The sequence below is a fragment of the Notamacropus eugenii genome, chromosome 5, assembly GCF_028372415.1.
Source record: "Notamacropus eugenii isolate mMacEug1 chromosome 5, mMacEug1.pri_v2, whole genome shotgun sequence".
Taxonomy (NCBI): Eukaryota; Metazoa; Chordata; class Mammalia; order Diprotodontia; family Macropodidae; genus Notamacropus; species Notamacropus eugenii.
Genome location: NC_092876.1, coordinates 164,585,612 through 164,609,299, shown reverse-complemented (window position 1 = coordinate 164,609,299; position 23,688 = coordinate 164,585,612). Strand labels below are relative to the sequence as shown.

Here is a 23,688-nt window from a genome sequence, read left to right as displayed (position 1 = left end):
ATGTAATTATATATTTCCTTATTTGTATTATCGCTATTGAAGAATCTACTCTTGTTTTATTATTTCTTCTTTCACTCAGGCATTATTGAATTACTAATATTTTCATTTTTAGGAGCACTCTTACCTGAAATTCTTCACATGATTTCTTACTACTGGTTTTATAGTGGTATTGTCCATAAATATAATACATAGTATCTCTGAATGTCTACGTTTGTCATTCTATTTTTATTGGCAATTTCTTTTCAACTCATCATCCAAGGAATGGATCACCTACAAGGTACAAAAGTTATTTAATAGAATAAGAACTTTTCACTTCAGTGTCCTCTATTCATTAAAAGTCTATTTTCCCTTTATAGGATTATACTCAGTTTAACCAAGTAACTTTAAGTAAGTTAGTCTTAGTTGTCTAAAACCTATATCCTTTGCTTTCCAGAATGTGGTATTCCAAGCTCTCTGCTTTTTCATAATAGTGGCTGCTAAATAATGTATCATCCTGATCGTTACTCCTTCATACTTGAATTTTTTCTTTTTGACTACTTGTAACATTTTTATCTGACCTAGAAACTCTGGATTTTGACTATCATGCTCCTGGGAGTTTTCATTTTGGAATTCCTTTTGTGAGATGACTGATGAATTTTTTTTCTGTTTACACTTTGCCCTCTGGTTCAGAGAAATCTGGACTTTTTTTATGACTCCTCAAAGTATGATGTGAAGACTACATATTTGTTCATGGCTTTTAGGTACTCAAATGATTCTTAAATTCTCTCTCCTCAATCTGGTTTCCAAGTCAACTGTTTTGCTATGAGATACCTTGAATTTTCTTGTATTTTTTCAGTCTTTTGACTGTTTTCATATCTCTTGTCTCAGGAAATCATTAGTTCTTATTGGTCCATTCTTATTTCCAAGGAGTTTGTTTTTTGGACATGGTTTTGTACTTTTAATGTCAAACATTTAATTCCAATTTTTACTTCCATAGCTCCCATTTCTTTTCCATTTTTTCTATACTGCTCTCATTTCACTAATTAAAATTTTTTGAACTCTCAAAAAACCCTCTTGTTTATCCTCTGCCATGAATTCCACTTGAAATTATGTCCAAGCTATGCTGTATTATTATTTTCTCCTAGTTTTGTGATTTGAGTGTCTCTGTCATCATACTAACTCTTTATAGTGGAATTCTTTTTTTTTCCTTTGCTCCTTATTCCAGACTACTTCCTGATTTTGAACTTTATGTTAGAGTCAGGCTATGAAAACTTCTAAGAGGAATATCTAAGCCAGTCCCACTGCTATTTTCTTGGGATAGTGAGAATTAAAATATTCCAGGCTTTCAGACACAGTTCATTCTGAGGGCTTGCAAGCTTTCAGGATTCTGAAAGTAGTCTAATCCAGGGCAAAGTCTGGTTGCTGTCTTCTTTAGTAGAAGCCCTGCAAGTTCCTGACCTAGGTTTGGGTCAGAGTTACAAACCTGTGCGCTTGCTCTGGTTGGAGTTTCAGTAGACTGATGCCACATTCAGTCATTGTCAGATGGCCAGAAAGCCCTTTTGGTTCAGAATGATTGGATCATAGGCTTTCCTTTGGTCTGTGATTCTTGTCCTGGTTATTTCTCTTCAGGCTTCAGACTTGACTAGAAGCTGGAACTGAGAACACACTCTGCTCCTGGGGTCAGAGCCACCAGCCTGCTGTTTACTCCTGAACTTCCTTCTTGCTCAGTACACAGCTGGGGTCCAGTGACCATTTCTGATGCTGGAACACCACATTTAGGTGCAATCCACCCTAAGTCTATCACCTGGAACTAGATAGTGAGCAACTGAACAGTCAGTTGACAGCTATTTCTACATCTTATACAAAGTTGAGATCTCTCTGTGCTAGATCTGGGACCTCCTCTTGCCTTAGTGCATGTCCTCTCCCTGAACAGGAGTACTGCATGTCATGCTTCCAGCCAGATTCTGTTCCCAGTGTCTGCAGACTTCTCTGACTGTCTCCCTATGCTAACTTCGGTTGGAACAATGATTCACTGTGATTTTTCCTTGCATTTCCTAATCAGTTTGTTTTCTAGATATTTTGAGGCATTTTTCTTTGTGTTGAGGATCATCTGGAGCTCCTCTGTACTTTTTGTTTTGTTACTTCCCCATCTTGGTTCCACTTCATTTATTAAGCACTTATTATGTGCCAAGCACTATTCTAAGAGTTGAGAATACAAAAAAGAGCAAAAACACAGTCCCTATCCTCAAAGTGCTCACATTTTAATGAAAAAACATACACACACATATGACTGTTTATACACCAAATATATACAGGTAAATGACGGGCAATCCTAGAGAGAAAACATTAGGAATTGAAGGAGGTGGGTACAGGGAAAGTCCTCTTGCAGAAGATAGGATTTGGAATAAGTTTTGAATGAGGTCAGGGAAATCAGAAGGCAGAAGTGAGGAGGGAAAGCACTTTAGGCATGTTGAACAGCCAGTAAAAATGCACAGTCAGGAGATGGGAATGATGTGTACAAGGAACAGACTATAGAACAGTATAGCTAGATCATAGAAAATATGGAAGGGGGTAAAGTATAAGAAGAATAGAAAGGTAAGAAGGGTCTAGGTTATGAACGGCTTTAAGTGTAAAAAAAGTTTATATTTGATCTGAGAAGTAATGGGGAGTCATTGCAGTTTATTGAGTAGGGGTAACATAGTATAGCTGTAATTTAGCAACTGATTGGAGGAAGTATTGGGAGGGGAAAAGACTTGATATGGGGGGACACTAGGTTATTGCAACAGTTAAGGCATGAGAGAATGAGGGCCTGCACTATATTGGAGGCTGTGTGAGTGAAAAGAAGGGCAGTTTTAAGAGATGTTGCAAAGGTAGAAACAAGACTTGGTATAATGGCAAGTAAAATAGGATCTTTTGCTGGTTTTGTTTTAGTATAATCAAGAAGTATAATGACTCTATTTGAATGTGACTGGGGAGGATCTTTCCCACCCATTATCGGGTCTGGGAAGATTTATAAGAAAGTCCATGCTTTTTGTTAATGAGGCACTGGTTCTCAAGGGATGTGATGCCCTCTGGCTCTAAAAAGTGCATAAAGACTCTGAGGGTGAAGTTTTACTTTGGGGCTTAGTTTTTGTAAGGTTTGAGTGCCAGATGAGGACTCTGGGAAGCCACTAAGGAGCCCCCCCCACTTTGAGAACCCAGATTTGATGCTTCCCTCTCTGGTAACTATGGTCAGGCAGTTGGGGTCCAACTGTCTATTGAATTCAGGCAGAGGAAGCCATGTCTGTTGACTCTTAACTTCTCTGTATTTTCTTTCAAGTTCAGGGTATTGACTCCCCTGAACTAAGTGAATGATATATGTGCTTGACTAAAGGATTGATATATCTGCTTGATTAAAGTGATTGTTAACCCCTTAGAAGTTGCCTTTCCTTTTATGAATGCAGATCTAAAAACCTGTGATAGTAAGCCTCCCATGTGTATTGGGGTGCTTACTTTTACTTGGCAAAAAATTGGTTGTATAAGATGAGTTTGAGCAAAGAATAAGAGGATAACATCAAGGTTTCCAAAATGGGGGACTGAGAAAATGGTGCTCTAGACAGTAATAAGAAAGTTGGAGAAAGGGAAAGGTTTGACAGGGTGGCTATGGTGAGTTCTGTTTTGGACTCGTTGAGTTTGGGATGCTCATGGGCCATCCAATTTGAGATACTCAAAAGACAGTTGGTGATGTGGGACCAGAGATCAGAAAAATACCTAACCAGAGAGGGAGGACTGGAAATATAGATGGGGGAATCATCAGCATAGAGAAGATAATTGAACTCACTGAATCTGATGAGATCACCAAGGAAGGAAAAGAAGGGGAGAAGAGAAGAGGACTGAGGAAAGACTCTTTGGGGACACCCACAGTTAGTGGTGTGACCTGGTAAAGGAGACTTATAATTCTTCATAATTAAAAAACATTTTCATGTCATCTTTGTCAACTAGCATGTAATGAACCTAAAATATATATGTATATATATATATATTCTTTGTTTCAATTATTCGATTCTCACCATAAATCTTGTTTGTGTTGGTTTGTTTAGCTTTATAGCTTTCTTTTCTATCTTTTTTAGTGGAGTTACAATTTGATAATGTGAATTGTTAAACCATCCCACTATGATTATTTCTCCATCTATTTCTTCATGCAATTCTATGAAGTTTTTGTGGATAAATTTTGTTGCAGAGTTATTAGGTATATATACATATGAGTATGTATGCACACATGTTTGTATACTTTCATTTTCGGCAGAACCTTTTATTTATAGTGCATAGTATAATGTCTTTGTTTATCTCAACACAGTCTGGTTTTAATTCAACTGTGACTGACATTGTTAATGTCATGGTAAGTTTTATAGCACCTTTAACTTTGAATCTCTTAGAGAGTTCAGTGTTAAATGTATTTCCTCAGTAACAGATTATTTAATTCTGCTTTTAAATTCATTCTGTACCACTTTTCTGTTTTTGCTCTTTTTAGTGGGGGAAATATTTAATTCATTTATATCTCATGTTACAATTAATAGGTTTGTCTTTTCATTAGTCTCATTGGAAGGAGATAAATGATTTTTAATTCTTTCTAAAATTAGTCCATATTAGATAGAATCATTGCTAAAAATATCTTCTGTAATGTTAACAACACTGTAGGTTACTTTAATTTGCATTTCTATTTTATCCTTTTTATCTATTTTAGCAGAAGATTTGCTCTGGAATTATCTGTCCTTTTCTCTTTGCCCCTTTGAATGTTTTTCATATTATTTCTTTGAAATATCCTTCTGATACCTTTGGTAATTTAGTCAGTACAATGCTTTAAGCTCTATTCTCACATCTTGTTAGCAACTCTTTTAATTTGATTTGAGAAGTTTGAGTTATTTTAAATACCTATCTTTTTCTCTGGGAGGATTATTTGTTTTTCAAAGATTTCTTTGAAATTTTTACAGCTGTCTGAAAACCATTCAAAGGCTGCTTCTCAAATAACCATTTCTTGCCTTCACAGAGTATGTTGAGTTTTGGAGCAGATAATTCTTGGTTTCTGGTTCACACTTCTTAATTTTGTAAATGCTGAAATCCTTTTTCTGCAATCTTATCTTTTTCTCCTTCAAAGTTTAATTTTCTTCATAATTATTATTCCTGTAACTGACATTCATTTTAAGTTTCTTGCGATACATATTTTTCCCTTAGCAACATAGTGTTGGAATTTAATCACAAATGATCTAGGCATGTAAAATATTATCATCATCCTTTGTAGATTTAATTTTTACTTTAGCAAATTTTGGAAAAAATTATTGGATTTCCTCAAATACCATATTCATATTCTTTTATTTCTCTTAGTTTTCTATTCAATCCTGAGATTCCTGAGTGTGATCTGTTGTCCTGGTCCATCAGCTGGGACCACATGTTGTCCTACAGTCTGGACCACTGATTCTCTGGACAATTCAGTGATATCTTGTATCACCAACTGCTCTGCATGGTGTACAATTCTGTTTATTATTGTTGATAGAGTCTACGGAATTTGGGAGATTTTCTCTTGTATTCTCCATAGTCGTTTTAAAAAATCTCTTCTTAACTCTAGTTTGGAATCTTAGTTCTCATTTCATTTCCTCATGTCACTTTTTACCTCAAGCCCTTCTTTTATTTGATGTTGTGATTTTATTATCCTTTTCCTATTCTTGACTATATCTTTAAAATGCTTTGGCAGCTAGGTGGTGCAGTTGATAGAGCACTGGGCCTCGAATCAGGAAGACGAGTCCAATTTTGACCTCAGACACTTACTAATTTTAGTGTAATTCTAGTCACTTAACCTCCATTTGCCTCGGTTTCTATAAAATGGGCATAATGGAATTAATAATAACATCTGCTCTACAGAGTTGTTGCTGGGATCAAATCAAACAACACAGGAAAGCGCTTAGCACAATGCCTGGTTTGCAGTAGGTGCTTAATAAAATTTTTGTTTCTTTCTGGGAAGATGCCTCTCAGGAGATCTCATATGCTTTCTTTGTTTAGTTCCCATTAGTTCTGTGATATTTTTTTAGTATGCTGACACTGTTTGGCTATTTTTTAATTTAGTAAATTAATTTTAATTTAGTAATTTAATTTAATTTCATAAATTTTTAATTTTAGATATTTTAGTAATTTTATTTAGTAAACTTAATTTTAATTAAGTAAATTTTTAATTTGGTGTGAGTATGTTTGTTTTAGCATTTCCTCCCTATTTCTTTTTGTTTATTTGCTTTTGGTGTGTTGTATGAAGGACCTAACTCCCTTCAAACCTAAACTTTCCAAATATTCAAATAAGAAATGTCCTGCTTTATTCTTCAGCCATAGAGTCTGTTTTCTTTCTGAAAGTGTCTGTTTCCTTTGGTTTTTCTTTTTTCTTTTCTAGCTCTTAATGGTTATCTTTTTGGAAACTTCCCTGAGCCAGAGATATGTGTGGGAGACTCTGTGTCCTGGCACTTATTTGGAATGGGAAATGAGATTGACATCCACTCCATCTACTTTTATGGGAACACCTTCATCAGCCGAGGACATCGAACCGATGTTGTCAACCTGTTCCCAGCCACTTTCCTTACCTTAGAAATGATAGCTCAGAATGCTGGGAAGTGGATGATCACCTGCCAAGTCAGTGACCATCTACAAGGTAAGGAGATAGAGACTGTTGATAGGGAAGTTAGAAAGTCACATTCCACTCATTTTGACAATCATGAGATCACTGGTCATTGAATCATAGATTTTGAACTGCAAGGGACATACTAGAGCTCATCTACTACAACTCCTTTATCTCCATAGATAAGGAAACTGAGTCCCCAAAAGGTTAAAATGAGTAGCCTAAAGTCACAAGCTGCTAAGTGAAAGAGGAAGAATTTGAACCCAGATTTTCTGATACCCTTTCCATTATACTGCATGGTTTCTCACACAATCATTAGCATTCATTGATCAGACACTGTCTGCAAAGCAACACATACATGAGCATCCTCTCCTCCAAATATCATATCTGTTCCCATTAGACTGTGAGCAACTACATATGGGAATTTCCATCCTTCATCTTTGCATACCAATATCTCACATGACATCTTACATATAGTAAATAATTTTTTTGCATTAAATGGTTTGCTTATTAAAACTTGCCACAAAAGGAGACAGGACAGACATACATTAATATATACATGCACAAATATGTGCATATGTTACAACATTTATTTAGCAAATATTTATTAAATGAATACTCAATACAAGTCCAACTTCTGACTCTGAAGAAAACACTCTCCTTTGGTCAAGAAGGAGGTATATGACAGTGTTTCTCCCCTTAAGCTGTTATAACTTATTATGGGGGGTAAATTAATTAATCAACAAGCAAGGTACTATGCTAAAGCCCTCTGATTCAAATGCAAAAGTGAGATAGTCTCTGCTTTCAAGAAACCCACCCCTTAATTAGGAGAAATAACCTATAAAAGAAAGTTCAGCTGGAGCGTAGATGGAAAAACCTGAAAATCTTTGATCCTGTGGGTTAGATGATGATGCCTGTGGTCTATAGGTTACAGAGACAGAAGACATGGTAAGTCATAAAGGATCTGAGGAGGCAATGGCAGAATACCTGATAAAGCCTAGTGGCCTCCATTTTATCAGAAGGAACAGAGTTGATGATACCCACCTCAGATAAGTTATGGAATCAGTCAAGCATCCCAAAAGGGCTTGGAGGGATCCCGACTTGGGGCTGAAATGGGAAGGCAGGGGTGCATGGTCTCCCCCATAAATAGTAGCAGGTCTTCTCACTGCTGAGATAGGTTCTTAAGCATCTGGGGGCCTGGGTAATATTAATAACAGCAACAATAAAAATCATCACTATCATTTATATAACACTTTAAAGTTTGCTGAGCACTTTACAGATGTCATCTTATTTGATCCTCCCATCAACTTTGTGAGGTAGAAGCTATTATTATCCCTATTTTAGAGATAAGGAAGTTGAGAAAGATTGAGCTGAAGTGACATTCCCAGGGTCATGCAGCTACTAAGTGTCTGAAACCAAATTTGAACTCATCCCCACCCACTGTGCTACCTAGCTTCCTGGGAAGAAGGGAATAGAAGGAGGGAAGGATGTGTTCAAGGTGGTAGATTTTCCCACTGTCCATCCTACCTGATTGGTTTCCTGCAAAAATTGAAATATGACTCATGTCAATATTGCCTACCTAGTTTTAATATTGGTACATAATCTGGGGAAAAATAAGCAAAAATTTGTGACATTTTTATCATTAAACCATCACCTTTTAGCAATAGCAAGACCCTTTGGGCTAATGTTAAGATTGTTTAGAAAATGTTGATTATAGATGGCACTTAAATTTTTCTTGGAATGCAATAATATGCTCTGAAAAATCATTGGCAATATCAGAAAACTCTTTAAAGACAGATAGTCATCAGCAATATTTTAACTTGACTTGTAGTTTTCTTCTGTTATATACAGCGGGTATGCTGGGACAATATGATGTCAAGACATGCACAAATCATATTTATCAATCCACATTGGAAGGCCGGGAGAGAAGTTACTTTATTGCTGCAGAAAAAATTCTTTGGGACTATGGTCCTCAAGGCTACGATAAGTACAGTGGCCTGCCCTTAAATGCCACTAGCAGGTAAGTGTCTGCCCTTTGCTAGATCATTTACTGCTAGAGTAGATACTTTTTAAGATTCTCACAAGAAAAATCCATTGTGCCCTGCTGGAGAATTAAATACCTCCATACTAAGTCTCTTGCCTACTTCACGTAGCTCAGAAGTAGGGATTCTTAACGTAGGATCCAAGACTTTTTTTTGATAACTGGATTTCAATATAATTGGGTTTTCTTTGTTATCCTATGTATTTCATTTTATGGATTTAAAAACATTGTTGTGAGGAGGGGTCCACAGGCTTCACCAGACTGACCAAAGAGGTCAATGGTGCATAAAAAGGGTTAAGAACCCCTTACCTAGAGGTAAGACAAGGAATATGATGGAATCTCATTGAGCAGTTGAATGAAATGACAAAGGATAATTCAGTGCAGACCAAAATGGCTAGGATTTTATACACTGAATTTGTCCATGGGATTGTTTTTTCTTCATCACCATATATGGAGACCTGCATAGAACGCAACTGATCATTCAAGAAAAATAAATACTTATTGAGTATCCATCATGTGCAAGGTTCTGTGCTAAAACTTAGTTTTGGAGTGAAATGTATATTATTGTACATGTCTCTAAAGAACAGCAATTCATACGTTAACCATCAACTAACTTTTAATCAGAATATTTTATTATCAATAATATCATAATCCCTATTCAGTAGGCAGTAGAAATCTATTGAAGAGTTTTGAGTAGAGGAGTGAGATCTTTGATAATTAGGAATTTATTATATATTATATTTATCAATACTGATTTCAATTTGAGGTAATGAGAATTTGTTATGCAAAGAAAGTTTACCTATTCCTTTGCAGAAAACCTTAACAAATGTTTGTTGAATTACTTTTTACAAAATGTATCAAATGTCTATTATATACAGAACACTGTGCAAGGCAAAGATTGGTTCAGTCCTACCTCCATAGAACTTACATTCTAGTAGAATGACAAACACACACAAATCATTATAATATAAAATATTGTCCTTGTTGGATCCAGTCCTTGCTAATAAGGAAGGAGTTCATCCTTTTTACCTAGAGCATTGTGAAGGGCAATGGTATAAAAAAAATTTTTTTTTGGTGGATTCACAGCTAACCCTTTATGGTCTGACTCCTGTCTACCTTTCTACACTATTTCACATTGCTGAGTTTGTGTATTCCCAGTTCTAGTCAGACTGGTCTATTTGCTGTTTCCAGATCTTGGCATTCTGTCTCCTGCCTCTTTGACTTTGTATTTGGTGTCTTGAATGCCTGAAACGTATCCCCTCCTTACCTCCATTCTTTGGAACAGGAGTCCTTTCTCTGGGGTATAAAAACTTGTTTCTTTAATAAAAAATATACACCAATAACTGCATTTTAATGCAATTTCTTTTCTTTGTAATTATAAGAATTTTATTTTATATATTTGAAGTCATAGTTCTAAGAAATGGTCCACAGACTTCACTAGACCACCACAAAAGAGATTAGGAACTCCTGCCTTAGAATCTTTAGCTTCCTTGAAGTCTCAAGCAGTTAACTTAGAAATTTTTGCTGATTATCCTACTTATTAGTGCTTTCTCACCCTCTTCAAATCACATTATGTTATTTATCTGCTTAGATGCTGTATTCCTTCAGTAGAATGCCAGTTCTTGAGGGCAAATACTGTTTTCCATTTTGTTTTTGTACCCTCGTTGCTTTGAAGACAGTAGGTATAAATGCTTATTGAATGGAATCGAGTTGCTAAGGTATAAATGTTCCCAAACTCCTACCAGCCTCTTCACTTTCAGTTGGTTAACTGTCCCTAGGGACTATGTTGAAGAATACTTACCAAGGATCTGTCCAGAATCTCTTCTGGTGGGTCAGGAAGATGAAGAGCTTAAGTCCTTTAACTGAGGCATTTGGTGTGCATGTGGAAATGTTCTCAATCAGATTCCTGCATCCTTTCACAGTGAATCTGAGCCCTACTTCACACAAGGGGAAACTAGAATAGGAGGAAAATACTGGAAAGTTCAGTATGTGGAGTATACTGATGTCACTTTTACCAGAAGAAAGACCCGATCTGGGGCAGAAATCCATCTTGGAATACTTGGTACAGTAAATCATTCCAAATATTTCAACCTGGGGGACAGATTTCTGTTGTGAGACCTGATGATTCTAAATAGATTCTTCTCTCCTTCCCTTCTTTTTCCCTTCTCTCCTCCTTCCACTTTCTCCTCATTCTCAATCTCTCACAGGCCCAGTCATCAAAGCTGAGGTGGGTGACACCATAATAGTGACTTTTGCCAACAAAGCAGACAGGGTTTATAGCATTTTGCCCCATGGTGTGTTCTACAACAAGGCATCTGATGCGGCACCAAACCTTGATGGTAAGTGCTGGTCTATGTGTACAAATGCAGCTGATCAAAGCATGAGCAGCTTCACTAGCTACATTCAATTCAATAAACCTTTATAAAATTCCTTTTAGGAGCAAAGCACTGTGGTAGTGTCACACGAATTTACTTAATCAATTCAACTAATGCCAATAAGTCAAAATGAATCAGAAACAGGTTTTATTACACTCAGAGTGTGGCGCTCTCCACATCCTCTCCATTGATGGGGCAATGCACCATTCCCAAGTCAGAAAACAATATTTATACGTTATACAAAACAAAGAAAAAGAAAGATTGCTATCATTAAGATTCAGGTGGTCATACAAAGTATAGCATATTTGTTAAAAGAAAATGCATATTATTTGCTGCAGGAAATAGATAAGGGAATTATCTTTTTACTATAGCTAATTCCACTAAATTAAAGAAAGCTGCCCATTAGGTCAGAAAAGGGAGGACATTTCCAGGACTCTTGAATCCTCTACCTTCAGCAACTAAGACGTTTTGTACTAGTAAGAGGAGAAAAATGGGACACTGAAGGACAGTAGCTGACACTAGGGTCATGTACATCAAAATGTAAATACAGAACAGAATGGAAGCAACTGTGCTCCTCCAGAAATTCACTTTCAACAGCAGGGACTGGGGCTGTAAACATAGATAAGACAGTTTCTGCTCACAAGAGAGTTTTCCATCTAATCGGAAGAAAGACAGGTACATAAATAACAGAACAAGGCATATGATGTAGAGTGAGAAAAATGCAAAGGACATTCTAAGGGAAGGACAGTGAGAAAGCTGAGGAAGGAAACTATCATAGAGAACAGGCTAGAATATTGGGGGGGTGGTCAGCGATGGCTTTGCATTGAGGTCACTGGAGTTGTGTCCGAATTTAGTCCCTTAACCCCATTTACCTCATTTTTCTCCTCTGTTTGTGGGGAAATAATAGCACCTACCTCCCAGAGTTGGAGTGAGGATCAAATGCCATAATACTTGCAAAATGCTTAGCACAGTGTCTGGCATATAGTAAATGCAATATAAATATTAGCTATTATTATTAGTTTGCTAATTATTGGGTTTGTTAGTTTGTATTATTTATATCATATAATAGTTATTTTTACAATTATTAATTTATGTAATAAAATAGTTTATAAATATTAGTTTGTTAGGAGATGTTTGGTAGGGAATATTGGAAAGGATGCTGGGAGTGAAGGCAATAGGATGCATTTGTATTCTGTATTCACTTCTCATCAGTGTTATATGGTCTTTGATCTATAGCAATCAAGTATTTATTTGTGTTTATAATTGTGTACCTAACATTTGGAGGGCACAACGGAGTGAAAGGCACATCTTCTGCCCATAAGGAACTTACAGCCAAGTGGGAAAGAAGACATACACATGTGAAACAATTAGTAAATTATTGTTTCTATAACCTAACATATTGTCATGCAATGTAATGTAACAACTTTATATGACATGACAAAATATATAATATGATAGTATGTATATATATATAGTATAATGTAATATAGTATGTATCTTGTTCAGTTGTTTCAATCTATCCAACTCTTTGTGACTCCATTTGGGGTTTTCTTGGTAAAGTTACTGGAGTGGCTTGCCATGTCCCTTCACCAACTCATTTTACAGATGAAAAAACTAAGGCAAATGGGGCTAAGTGACTTTCCCAGGGTCACACAGCAAGTGTGATTTGAACTTAGGAAGATGATAGATATAGTAGTGTATATGTGTGTGTATCTTTACCTATGAATGGTGACTATGTAAACTCCCCTTCTGTTTTCCATCTTTGTTTTGCCTTTGGAGAGTGTTCAACCCTCACTGTTTTCTTTACTACTTTAGAGCTTGTTGCCAAGAGCTTTAACTAGGGAATGGTTATCAGGACTTTGGCTCCAGGATGACAAATTTACAGGATGCTCATGACTGTCAAATTCTTTTAGCAACATAGGAAAAAAAAAACCCAGAGCTTGGCACCTGGTTAGCAAGAATAATTAGTTAAAATAGGAAGCTTTTAGAACTTCTCTCCCACCTCATTAACTCTCCCCCAACTCCCTTCACTCCATGTCACTTGGCCTGGGCACAGAAATGCCTAGTTTAGTTCTGCTGGTTTGTACCTGGCATCTCCGTCTCCAGAATCCTGATTATTGCTTTTTGCTTGCTCAACCATTAGTCCTATTTCAGTCAAGGATAGTCTGGGTGGTGGCAGACCAAACGGGTAGCAAGGGGGAGAAAGAACAAAAACCAGAGGGCAACCTCATGACAACGTGTCCCCTTCCTGAACAGCTGTGCTCTCAACAGCAGCATCTGAGGCCCAGTTTCAGCTCCTTGCTACTCCCATCCGTGAAAGTTTAGGTTTGCTCAACCCTTGCAATTTACAGATGAAGAAACTAAGGCTCAGAGAGTTCCACAGAGTGTCCCATCACACAGTTAGTTCTTAGTCAATCTAAGATTCAATGCCATGGCTCTTGATTTCTTTTCTCCCTTATACAGAGCTGTCTCTCATTACAAAGAGCAAAGTTTCTTATGTAATATCTCTAGGATCTCTAGCCTAGTTAAGAAAAGGTATCATTCACCAGGACAATGTGACTATTACTTGGAAAATAATTCTGATTCAAACAACACATGAAAAACATTCCACTAACCCAAGCTGGGGGGAGTGGGGAGAGGCACTTCTCTTTTGTCCCTTTTCTGATTTTTGTACTGAGAGCAATTCTTCACAGACCACAGAAAAAAAATAGTCCCCTTATGCCTTAGACAGGCTGCAGATCACCTTGATATACTTCTAAAAGATGTGTCTAAGTCTAATAATTCCAAATTTGTAGGCAACTCAGCTAACAACTAAGTGTCCCAAACACATGGTGAGTTCTCGCTTATGCGCCTGAAGCAGGTGCAGGCCTTCCTGTCTGAATTTCTGTTCTCCTCTGATCATTTCTAGCACATGGCCATCAGCAACAGAGGGGAGCAGATTCCCATACAAAGCTCCTAAGGGCAGAATTTGTTCAGACTGATGATTTACTTCTTGCTGGAGTAGACAGCTAGGCTACAGTGCTTCTTACTCAGGTTAGATCCACATGTTCTGCTGGTCTACCTTGATAATACTACTGAAGAGTGGCATGGAGGCAGAATTTCAGCCTGGCTAAGGGTACAGGATGTTCAGGCCCTGTCTGGTCTCCTAAGTCATAGGCTTGGACACTGTGAATATATAGCATTGATGAGTATTTATACAAAAGTTGCCAAGGACCTACATCCCACAACAGAATTCTATTTTTACCGTGGCAGTCAATAGGTAATAAACTTAAGGGAAATGTTTATCCAAGAGACTTTACAACTGAAAATATACTTTAATACTTAAAGAATATGAGATTTCATCAGTGGGAGCTTTCCTTCTAACCAGGCAGATTGCAATCTCTCTATTACTTACTTTGAGAATTGCTGTGGTTGAAAAAAATATATCACCCTATGGTCAACCTGGCAATGAGGCTCTGAGCTCAGTGCACCTGGTCTTAGTGTGTCAACATATGGCCCATTATTACACTCATATCTGAAGACTTTCCACTTTCTTAAGACTTGACAGTTCTTATACCCCACTGGCATAGTTTTGGGAAACTCATGGTCACCTCCACTCTATCATTAGACATTTAGGTAGGATTTTAGTTGAGGAACTGAAAATGTAAATATAGAAATTAATGATTTAGATTAGTTCATGAATCAATAACAAGTTGAGATTTTAAGGATATGAGAGGAATCCAACTTTTTGGATTAATATCAGGAAAGACGACTATCATGTTGTTCTATTTCCAAGTGATCTTTAATGCATTAAGTCAGAATTTTAGGGTGAATAATTCAGTCTTTTGTCAGATTAAATGTGGTAAAACAGAAAGAACATTAAGATAGAAAAATTAGGGTCTAGTTCCATTTGCATTTCATTGAATTCCACAATTTTCCTTAAGGCTTATTTAAACTTTGCATGATTATTTGACCTCTCCCATGGCCTTTACCACATTCGAACTTCTATTGCTATGTTTGAGGGCAAGAATTATGACTAACATAGTACTTTTACACACAATAGGCCCTTAAGTATTTGTCAAATTGAGGATTGAATTGAAAATATGTTATTTTTACCCATCGTTTGTTTCATGTTACTGGTAATAGTAAAAAGTCTTTAGCAAAGCTCAGAGGAATTGCTTCAAGGACAAGGGAAACAGGAAGTGTAAAATTTGTCATTTTTACTCTCCCCTGACCTCCCCATCTTTAAATCCTTCTTTCTTATCTCTCAAGTACATAGGGTCAAGGATTAAAAAGAAGTTTGTCCCTTGTCTTAAATCTCTAAAAAGCTGTAGTCACACTTTACTTTGATTCTGCTTTAGACAGAATGAGAACTGCAGTACCATTCAGAAAGATATCCTTTGGTACCACTGTAAGGGACAGAACCGCAGCCTGGATTGAATACAGGTCTGAGATATTTTTATGTTGTTCTATTCTTATGTCTTCCTTTGTATAACTGATTATTTTTCTTTGTTTTTCCAAGGGTTTCAGAAGATGGGAGCCCATGTAAAACCAGGTGACAAATTCACCTACAGGTGGATGGTGCCTGAAAGTGTAAGCCCAACAGTTGATGATCCCCCCTGTTTGACATATATGTATTTCTCAGCAGTGGATCCAATCAAGGACACGAATTCTGGTCTAATGGGACCATTGTTGGTCTGTAAAAGGAACACTCTAAGAGATGATGGAACACAGGTACATCAATAAAAGAGGCACTTAATGACTGTTGGATTTAGTTGGTCTGAAATGCTTTATCCAAGGTCACACAGCTAGTAAGTGGTGGGAGCAAGAACAGAAAATAAAGTCCTCTGTCCATTTGTCAAGTCTTTTGTTTCAGTATTTTACTTAACCTCCTAAATATCAGAGAGAATAGAATAAGAAATAATTCTGTTCTAGCAAGTTGCACCCAATAGTAGGTTTTTGTTGTGTAGCCATTTTTGGTCATGTCTGACTTTTTGTGACCCTTTTTTGGGATTTTTTTGTTTGGGCAAAGATATTGGAATGGTTTGCATTTTCTTTTCCAGCTCCAGCTCATCTTACATATGAGAAAACTGAGGCTAACAGGTTAAGTTACTTACCCAGGGTTACACAGCTAGTAAGTGTCTGAGGCTGAGTTTGAACTCTAGCCTTTCTGACTCCACTCTATCACTTTGCTGCCTCCTCCCAAATATTATAATGACCTTAGTATCAGAAAGGATAGAGGAAGAAACAATTCTGTCCTGGTAGGTAGGTCTACTAGAATTTTCTTCCCTGTATTTCCTGGGAGTCCTAAGTTCTAAATGCCACACTCTAAGCATTATAACCATTTTCCTCCCAGTGACAAAGGAATGTGTGTAATTTAAACACCTCTTTATTATTAACCCTAAAAATAAAATTTCTGCCTAGAAAATGGTGCTAAATTCTATCAATTTGTTGATCATAGAGACCTTCCATATGCATTGCCAATACATGTGCTATTCATAAGGGAAAAAACATCCAGTTGTGGGTTTGAAGGTAATCTCAGTCCATAACTTCTTCTTCCTACATGTATCTTTACCTAAAGAGAATGAAGTACATTTGGGAGAATGATGCTCAAGGCAAAGGAGAAGATTGTCCGAATCTTGTAGTAAGGATAGTTCTTTCCCTGGTAAGGTACTGGATAACCCATACATCTAAATTACTACCACTTACAGGACTGGAAGGAATAAATAAAGACCAAAAAATCACTTTGCAATAAGGAAATAATTAGGCACTTCCCTCCATGGTAATTTTGCTTGAGTTGGTGGAGGCCAGCCTCCGATCATAGAGCTTCACCAACTAGTACTATCTTGATTAGGAAGATTGCATCAGTTTGCAAGAACTCTTTTCATCTCTTACTATTTCTCTTCACTGCCATCTGCACCTGGGCACTTGTACATTCTGTATGTCTGTATTTTTTGAAGTTCCTTTCCTGTGTGTCTTTGCTTGGAAGCGAGAGGACAGTCATTGTCAATGAAGTGCTTTTGACATTCATCAGAATGTTTTACTTGAAAAATAAGGTGCTGAATCTGTAACTTTATGTCTGTTAGTATGCACTCTGCATTCCATTTTATAGTGGAAAATGCTAAGAATTTTTCCTTTTTTTGTTGTTTGCCATGCATTTTCATGCACTCATTTCTTTCTTCATTATAGAAAGACATAGACAAAGAATTCTTTCTACTCTTCACAGTCTTTGATGAGAATCTGAGCCAGTACCTGGATGAAAACATTCGAAAGTTTACCTGGCGTCCCTTTGGTGTTGACAAAGAGGATAAAGAGTTTGTGAAATCCAACCGAATGAATGGTACCAAAAAATCTTTATGACCTCTGTCAATGAAAAACCATTTGTTCTGAAGTACAAAATATTTTGGGGATTTCAAGCCTACATTTTGCTGCTATCGAAATTTTGATTCCTTGAGTTCTTTTTTATGTACTTGACCACTAGCAAGTTATTTTGTTCATAAAATATTTTATTCATAACCTTTAAATGATTATGCTGTAACTGATCAGTCTTCCAGGAGTGTTGTGAAGCTTAATTAATACTTCTGAAAGTATAAAACTCAGATGGCACAGCACAAATTTTTTTGCAGAAGTACTCAGTTGATTTATCAAGTATAACCTTCCCTCATGAATGCAGAAAACAATTTACAAAATATCTTCTGCTGTGTTCTCAATAAGTCCAACAAAGCTTTGGGATAGAGATACTCAACACAGATTCATCCATCCTTCCTTCATAGAACATAAGGAGAACAGGAGTCTTAACCTGGTGTCCATGAACTCATTTTTTAAAAAATATTTTTATAACTATATATTTAATTTATATAATTATTATAAATATATATATAATTTAATTGGCTTCCTTTGTGATCCTATATATTTTATTTTATGCTTGTAAAAACACTATTCTTAGAGTTTTCACTAGACAGAACAGATGTCACTAGAACAACAAAAAGACTAAGACTCCAAGAGTCAACGATTGCTTGAAGTCTTCATCCTGAAAACATTTCTTTTCTGTATACCTAGAACTTCGTTTGTGAATTATTTTTTATATTCAATTATTTAGTTCAGCAAGCATTCATTAAGTCTTTTTCTCCTGTATAAGTCATAACAATAGCAATTTATCTTATTGTAGGTGACTAAAACTTGGTACAGGGCAGCTCCTGGATGGCCAAACATAGGATCATAGATATAGAGATGAAAGAAAGCTCGAAGGCCATCTAGTCCAGAGGTGAGGAACCTGTGACCTCCAGATCACATGTGGACTACTATGGCCTTTTGACTGAGTTCAACTTTTACAGAACAAATCTTATTATTAAGGGGATTTGTTCTGTGATATTTGGATTCAGTCAAAGGGCCACACTTGAGGACCTCGAGGGCCACATGTGGCCTCAAGGCTGCTGGTTCCCCACCCCTGATTCTAGTCCAACCTCAACCAAGGCCTAGAAAGTTTAAATTACTTGCTCATGGCCATGAATGTAGTATCAAAGTTAGGAATCAAACTGAGGCCTTTGAACTTTTTTAATCCAGCCCTTTTTCCACCATAGTATTTGGCCTCCTGGATTTCCTATAATGACATATGACTAGTTCAACACTATAGAAACCCTCCCATGAATTTCAAAAGAGAGTGGTAAACTTTTCAAGCATTGTCTGTCAATCAGTTCATTTATGGGGAACTTAAGGTCTAAGAAAACCTGCCACTAGACAGGAGGGATCATCCATGGGGTCAAGTTTTATAGCTATTATTCTCAATGTGGCAACTTCCACAGGAGAATCTACTAATCCATCTCATTGACTAGTGGCTTTATTTCACAACATATTCAAATCAATTCAGTAAATTTGTATCAAGCACCTACCAAGACACTGTGGAAGACATAAAGTTTAGATAACACACAATCCCTTCAGCGATGAAAACTTCAGTCCAACAAAGGGGAACTATGATTTCATTAGTGTAGAGAATCTCCCATGAAGAAGCCCTTTCTAGTGATGAAATTTAGCAGTGGTTATAGAGTTTCGAGATGTCAAGTGATTTGGGGTTACATAGCTACTATTGGTTAGGAGTGCTACTAAATTTACCATGACTCCAATGCCAGTTCTCTGTCCCCTATGACATACTGCCTCTCATTAGCATGGAACTTACAGTTTGGCAAGATACACAAAAGCAGTATGGTATAGTAGAAAAGGCAGTGGATTTGGAATCAAAGAATCTCTGTTCAAATCTGGCCTCTTATGCTTATGTGGTCATTTGTGTGACCTTAGGTAAGTCACTTATCATACTTAGGCCTGTTTCCTCATCTGTAAAAGAAATAGGTTGGACTGGATGGTTCTGAGATCCTCCCAGCTCTAAATCCATGATCCTATGATACCAGATTAGTATTAGCTATACATGTTCTAGGAATTAGAAGAGGAAGGCCATTGCTGAAAAGAGAAATCAAGAAAAGTTTTCCAGAAAAGGTGACATTTGAGTTGGGTTTACTGAGTGGGTAGGAAGTGAGGTCAAGAATGGAAGGGAGAGTCTTCCAGGCACAGAGAACATATATGAGCCAAGGGACAGTAGGAAGAAAGTAAAGATAGCTAAGGTCAAGGATGAACATGAGATAAGGGTAGGAGAAAGGCATGAAGTTATCTCCATACCCATTTCAAGGAGTCAGAAAATAGTCTCTGATGTTGGCCATGCAGTGTTTGATAACTGACCTGGGTGTGGTGAAGAAGAAAGGAACTTAATTGAAGAGCTAGCTGGAAGGAGGCTCACTTGAACTTTAAATGATAGGAAAGAATTAGACATGAGGAGAGGAGGAGATCAGGTATTTGAGTCATGAAAGTCCTGACTGTGGCGAGATACAGAGTGTGTGAAATGGTGCCTGTCAGACGTCTGGAAAGGTAGATGGCACCAAATGGTTACATAATCCTCTATGGTTATGTAACAACGTGGGATGCAAGAGATAGTCTATAATCATTACTACTAGCTAAGAAGCTGCCAGTGGAGGCATGGGTAAGGCAGAGTTTATTTATTCTAAATCTCCTCTGCAATTGCCAGATTCTCAGAGCAGATAAAAGGGGTGATCTTGTGTAAGACGTGTATAGGTGAACACATGCATTGGGTATTAATGATGATATAAAAAGAGAAATGCAAATTAAAGTAATTATGAGGCTCTACCACCTCGCCCATTAGATTGGCAAAGATGACAGTCAGTCACCTAGCATTTAGGTAATGCTATGGCACAACTACTATGTGCCAGGCAAAAAAGTAAAACAACACATGTTGGAGGCGTTGTGACTAAATAGGCACTGCTGGTGAAACTGTGAAAGGTACAACCATTCTGGAAAACATTGGAATTATGTATAAAAAAAATGACTAAACACTGACCCATTGACCTAGCTAAACCACTCAATAAGACATACTATGGTGCAAAAATGTTAATAGCAGCTTTTCGTAGTATCAAAAAACTGGAAACTAAGGAAATTCCCATAAACTAAGAAATGACCAAACAAATTGGGAATGCGATATAATACTAGCATGCTGTAATACTATTTTATGAATGTTATGTAATATTATTATTGTGCTGTTAGAAATGAGGAAATAGAAAATTTCAAAGAGCTATGGAAAGACTTGTATGGACTGATTCAGATTCACTTCAGAGTGAGCAGTACTAGAACAATTTATGTTATAACAACAATTAAAAAATGGACAACTTTGAAGACTTTATAATTGTTGAAGAATGAAATGATCAGAATCAGAAGAATAATTTGTACAGTAACAGCAGTACTGTAAAAGACAAACGACTTTGAAAACTGTAATAACTATAATAAACCCAATGACTATTCAGAATTCCATGATTCTCCTGACAGAGGGGAAATGGACTCAGAGTGTAGAATGAGACATATTTTTCGAAGATGACCAATGAGGGAATCTGTTTTACTTGACTATGCATATTAGTTATAAGGAATAGATTTCTATTAATTAAAAAATAAAATTTTAATTAAAAATGCAGGCATATTAATGTGTACCATTATTCTCCATTTGTATCTGTATTTATGTACATGTGTTTGTGTTTGAGTTATCTCTGCAGGGACTCGGGACAGTTGGAACTAGAAAATACCTTACAAATTATCTGCTCCAAAACATTCAGTTTATAGGACAGGAAACTGAGGGCCAGTAACAAGGAGTTATTAAGATCACAAGGGTAGTATAAGAGTAAGATTTCCAATCCAGGTCCTCTAGCACCAAATCCAGTGTTCTTTCCAGTATACTGGAGAGGAGCTGGCAGGAATCTATCATCCCTGGTTAGACTCCAATTTTAGGATTCTAATGATATCAACTCAGGCAACAAGCTCATACTTGAGCCTGTGCTTCATTGGCTTAATTTTCAAGAATCTTACCTTTATCATTTACTAGTTGTCTGACGAAGGGCAAGTCACTTAATCCCTGTGGGCCTTGGTTCCCTCATCTGTAAAATGAGTGGGTTGTAGCAGATGGCTTCTAGATTGCTTACAGCTGGTATGAACCCAAAGTCCCTTCTATGCTATGTTGAGGCATCCAAGAAGGACTGTAGTAGAGGAAATATAATTACTATTATTTTTGTACTTCCATGTTAATTTCCAAATAGAAGCACATGGTGTAGTAGAAAGTGCTCTAGACTTGTAGGCCAATCCCAACTCTTATTAATTACTGGTTAATTATTAATATTCAAGTCACCACCTTCTCCCTAACCTTGTTTTCTTATCTACAAAATGAAGAGATGGAACTAGATGGTGTCTAAGACTTCTTCTAGTTTTAAATCTTATGATCCTATCAAACTGCTTTAACAAACTATCATTCTTCACAATGGAAACATATGTTCTACTATAATCCATTCATTACTTTTTGTTATTGTTGACATTAGCATTGTTCAACTGTGAGACAGAATCCTCACACTGTAGATGTGTATAAAGTTTATATTTTTCTTTTCATGTGCTTTTATTGACATCAGTTGTGTACATATCACAGCTGTTTTTTACAAGGGGAGAGTTTTCCCAACTTCAGACTGAATGCCCCTTGTAACAAAGAAAACCCTTTAAGCAAAAATATCTGATAATAGTGACCCTATCTGCATCCTCTGCCTCTCTTCTGTGAAGAGATATCTTTCATTAACTCTTCTCTGGGACTATCACTGACTCCTTAGTTCTCAGATGTGGGCTTTCTTTTAGTGATCATTTTCATTTACAGTGTCGTAGTCATCATGCAAATGTGTCTTTGGTTTCTGCTTATCCCACTCTACACCAGTTCAGATATATCTTACCATGTTTCCCTGAATTCCTTAAACTTAATCATTTCATGCTGCACAAAAATATTCTACTAAATTCCTATCTCACAGCTATTCCTTAACTGAGGGGCACTCATTTTTTTTCCAATCTTTTACTACGAAAAAGGAAAATTCTAAGAAAATAGTGGTATGTATGTGATTTGTTTCTGTCTTTTATCTCCTTGGTGTTTATTCCCAGTAGTAGAATATGGATAATTTAGTCAATTTTCTTATATAATTCCAAATTGCTTCCCAGAATGGTTGGATCAATTCACAGCTCAAGCAGACATTATTATTAATGATACTATCATCATTATAACAATTATTAATTTATTTGTATTAGTGTCATTTATCATTGGGCAACTAGGTGGTGCAGAGGATAGCACTGTGCCTAGAATCAGGAAGACTCATGCTCCTGAGTTCAAATCTGGCCTCAGACACTTATTAGCTGTGTGATCTTGGGCAAGTCATTTAACCTTGTTTGCCTCAATTTCCTTATCTGTAAAATGAGCTAGAAAAGGAAATGGCAAACTTCTTCATTATCTTTGCCAAGAAAATCCCAAATGGGGTCACAGAGAACTGGGCACAACTGAAACAACTAAGCAATAACAACACCATGTCATTATCATTATATGAACATCATCATCATCATTAATATATATGTATATATATGTGTACTATATATATATATAGTATACATGTGACCTTTCTTAGAGATTCCTCTAGGTAAAAGATTAAAACTTTAATTTAGAATTTATATTGGTAAGGAAATGGAAATTCTCAGAAGCCCTATCCAGCTATAGAAAAGAGTCCTGAAAATGTTGCAATCCTATTCCCAGAAAAGACACATATAAATACAACTATATATAGCACGTTTAGGTTTACGAAGCACTTAAAAATATCTCATTTTATTCTCACAACAAACCTGGGAGATATGTGCTATTATTTTCCCAATTTTAGAGATGAGGAAATTGAAGGAAATAGAAGCTAAGTGACTTGCTAAGGTTTACGTAGCTAGGAAGTGTCTGAGGCAGGGTTTGAACTCAGGTATTCCAGACTCCAGGTCCAGCAATCTATCTACTGAGCCATCTAGCTACCTCAATTATTAATATGACCATCTTCCCAAATCCCCTCCAACATTATCATTTTTTATCATCCTCGCTTATTTGCAAAAGACAGAACTTCAGAATTGCTTTAGCTAAGAATTCTCTTACTATTAGTGATTTGGAGCATGTTTTCATGTGGTTGTGTGTATCTTGCAACTTTTCCTTTGAAAACTCTTTAGATCTTTTGACTGCTTTTCTGTTGGTGAACAGCTGTTGGTTTTTTCTATTTTATTGATTCCTTAAATAATTCCAATATTAA

At 36.6% G+C, this 23,688-nt stretch overlaps 1 protein-coding gene across 1 annotated transcript in view; it reads left to right on the top strand.

Annotated features, from left to right (window-relative positions):
• Positions 1 to 23,688, top strand: part of HEPHL1 (hephaestin like 1) — a 96,764-nt gene that overhangs the window by 40,951 nt on the left and 32,125 nt on the right. The window contains exons 5-10 of the mRNA XM_072611337.1: positions 6,392 to 6,646; positions 8,465 to 8,633; positions 10,577 to 10,716; positions 10,862 to 10,993; positions 15,531 to 15,742; positions 17,198 to 17,348. Coding sequence (XP_072467438.1) covers positions 6,392 to 6,646; positions 8,465 to 8,633; positions 10,577 to 10,716; positions 10,862 to 10,993; positions 15,531 to 15,742; positions 17,198 to 17,348 — 1,059 coding nt within the window. The remainder of the gene's footprint in view (positions 1 to 6,391; positions 6,647 to 8,464; positions 8,634 to 10,576; positions 10,717 to 10,861; positions 10,994 to 15,530; positions 15,743 to 17,197; positions 17,349 to 23,688) is intronic.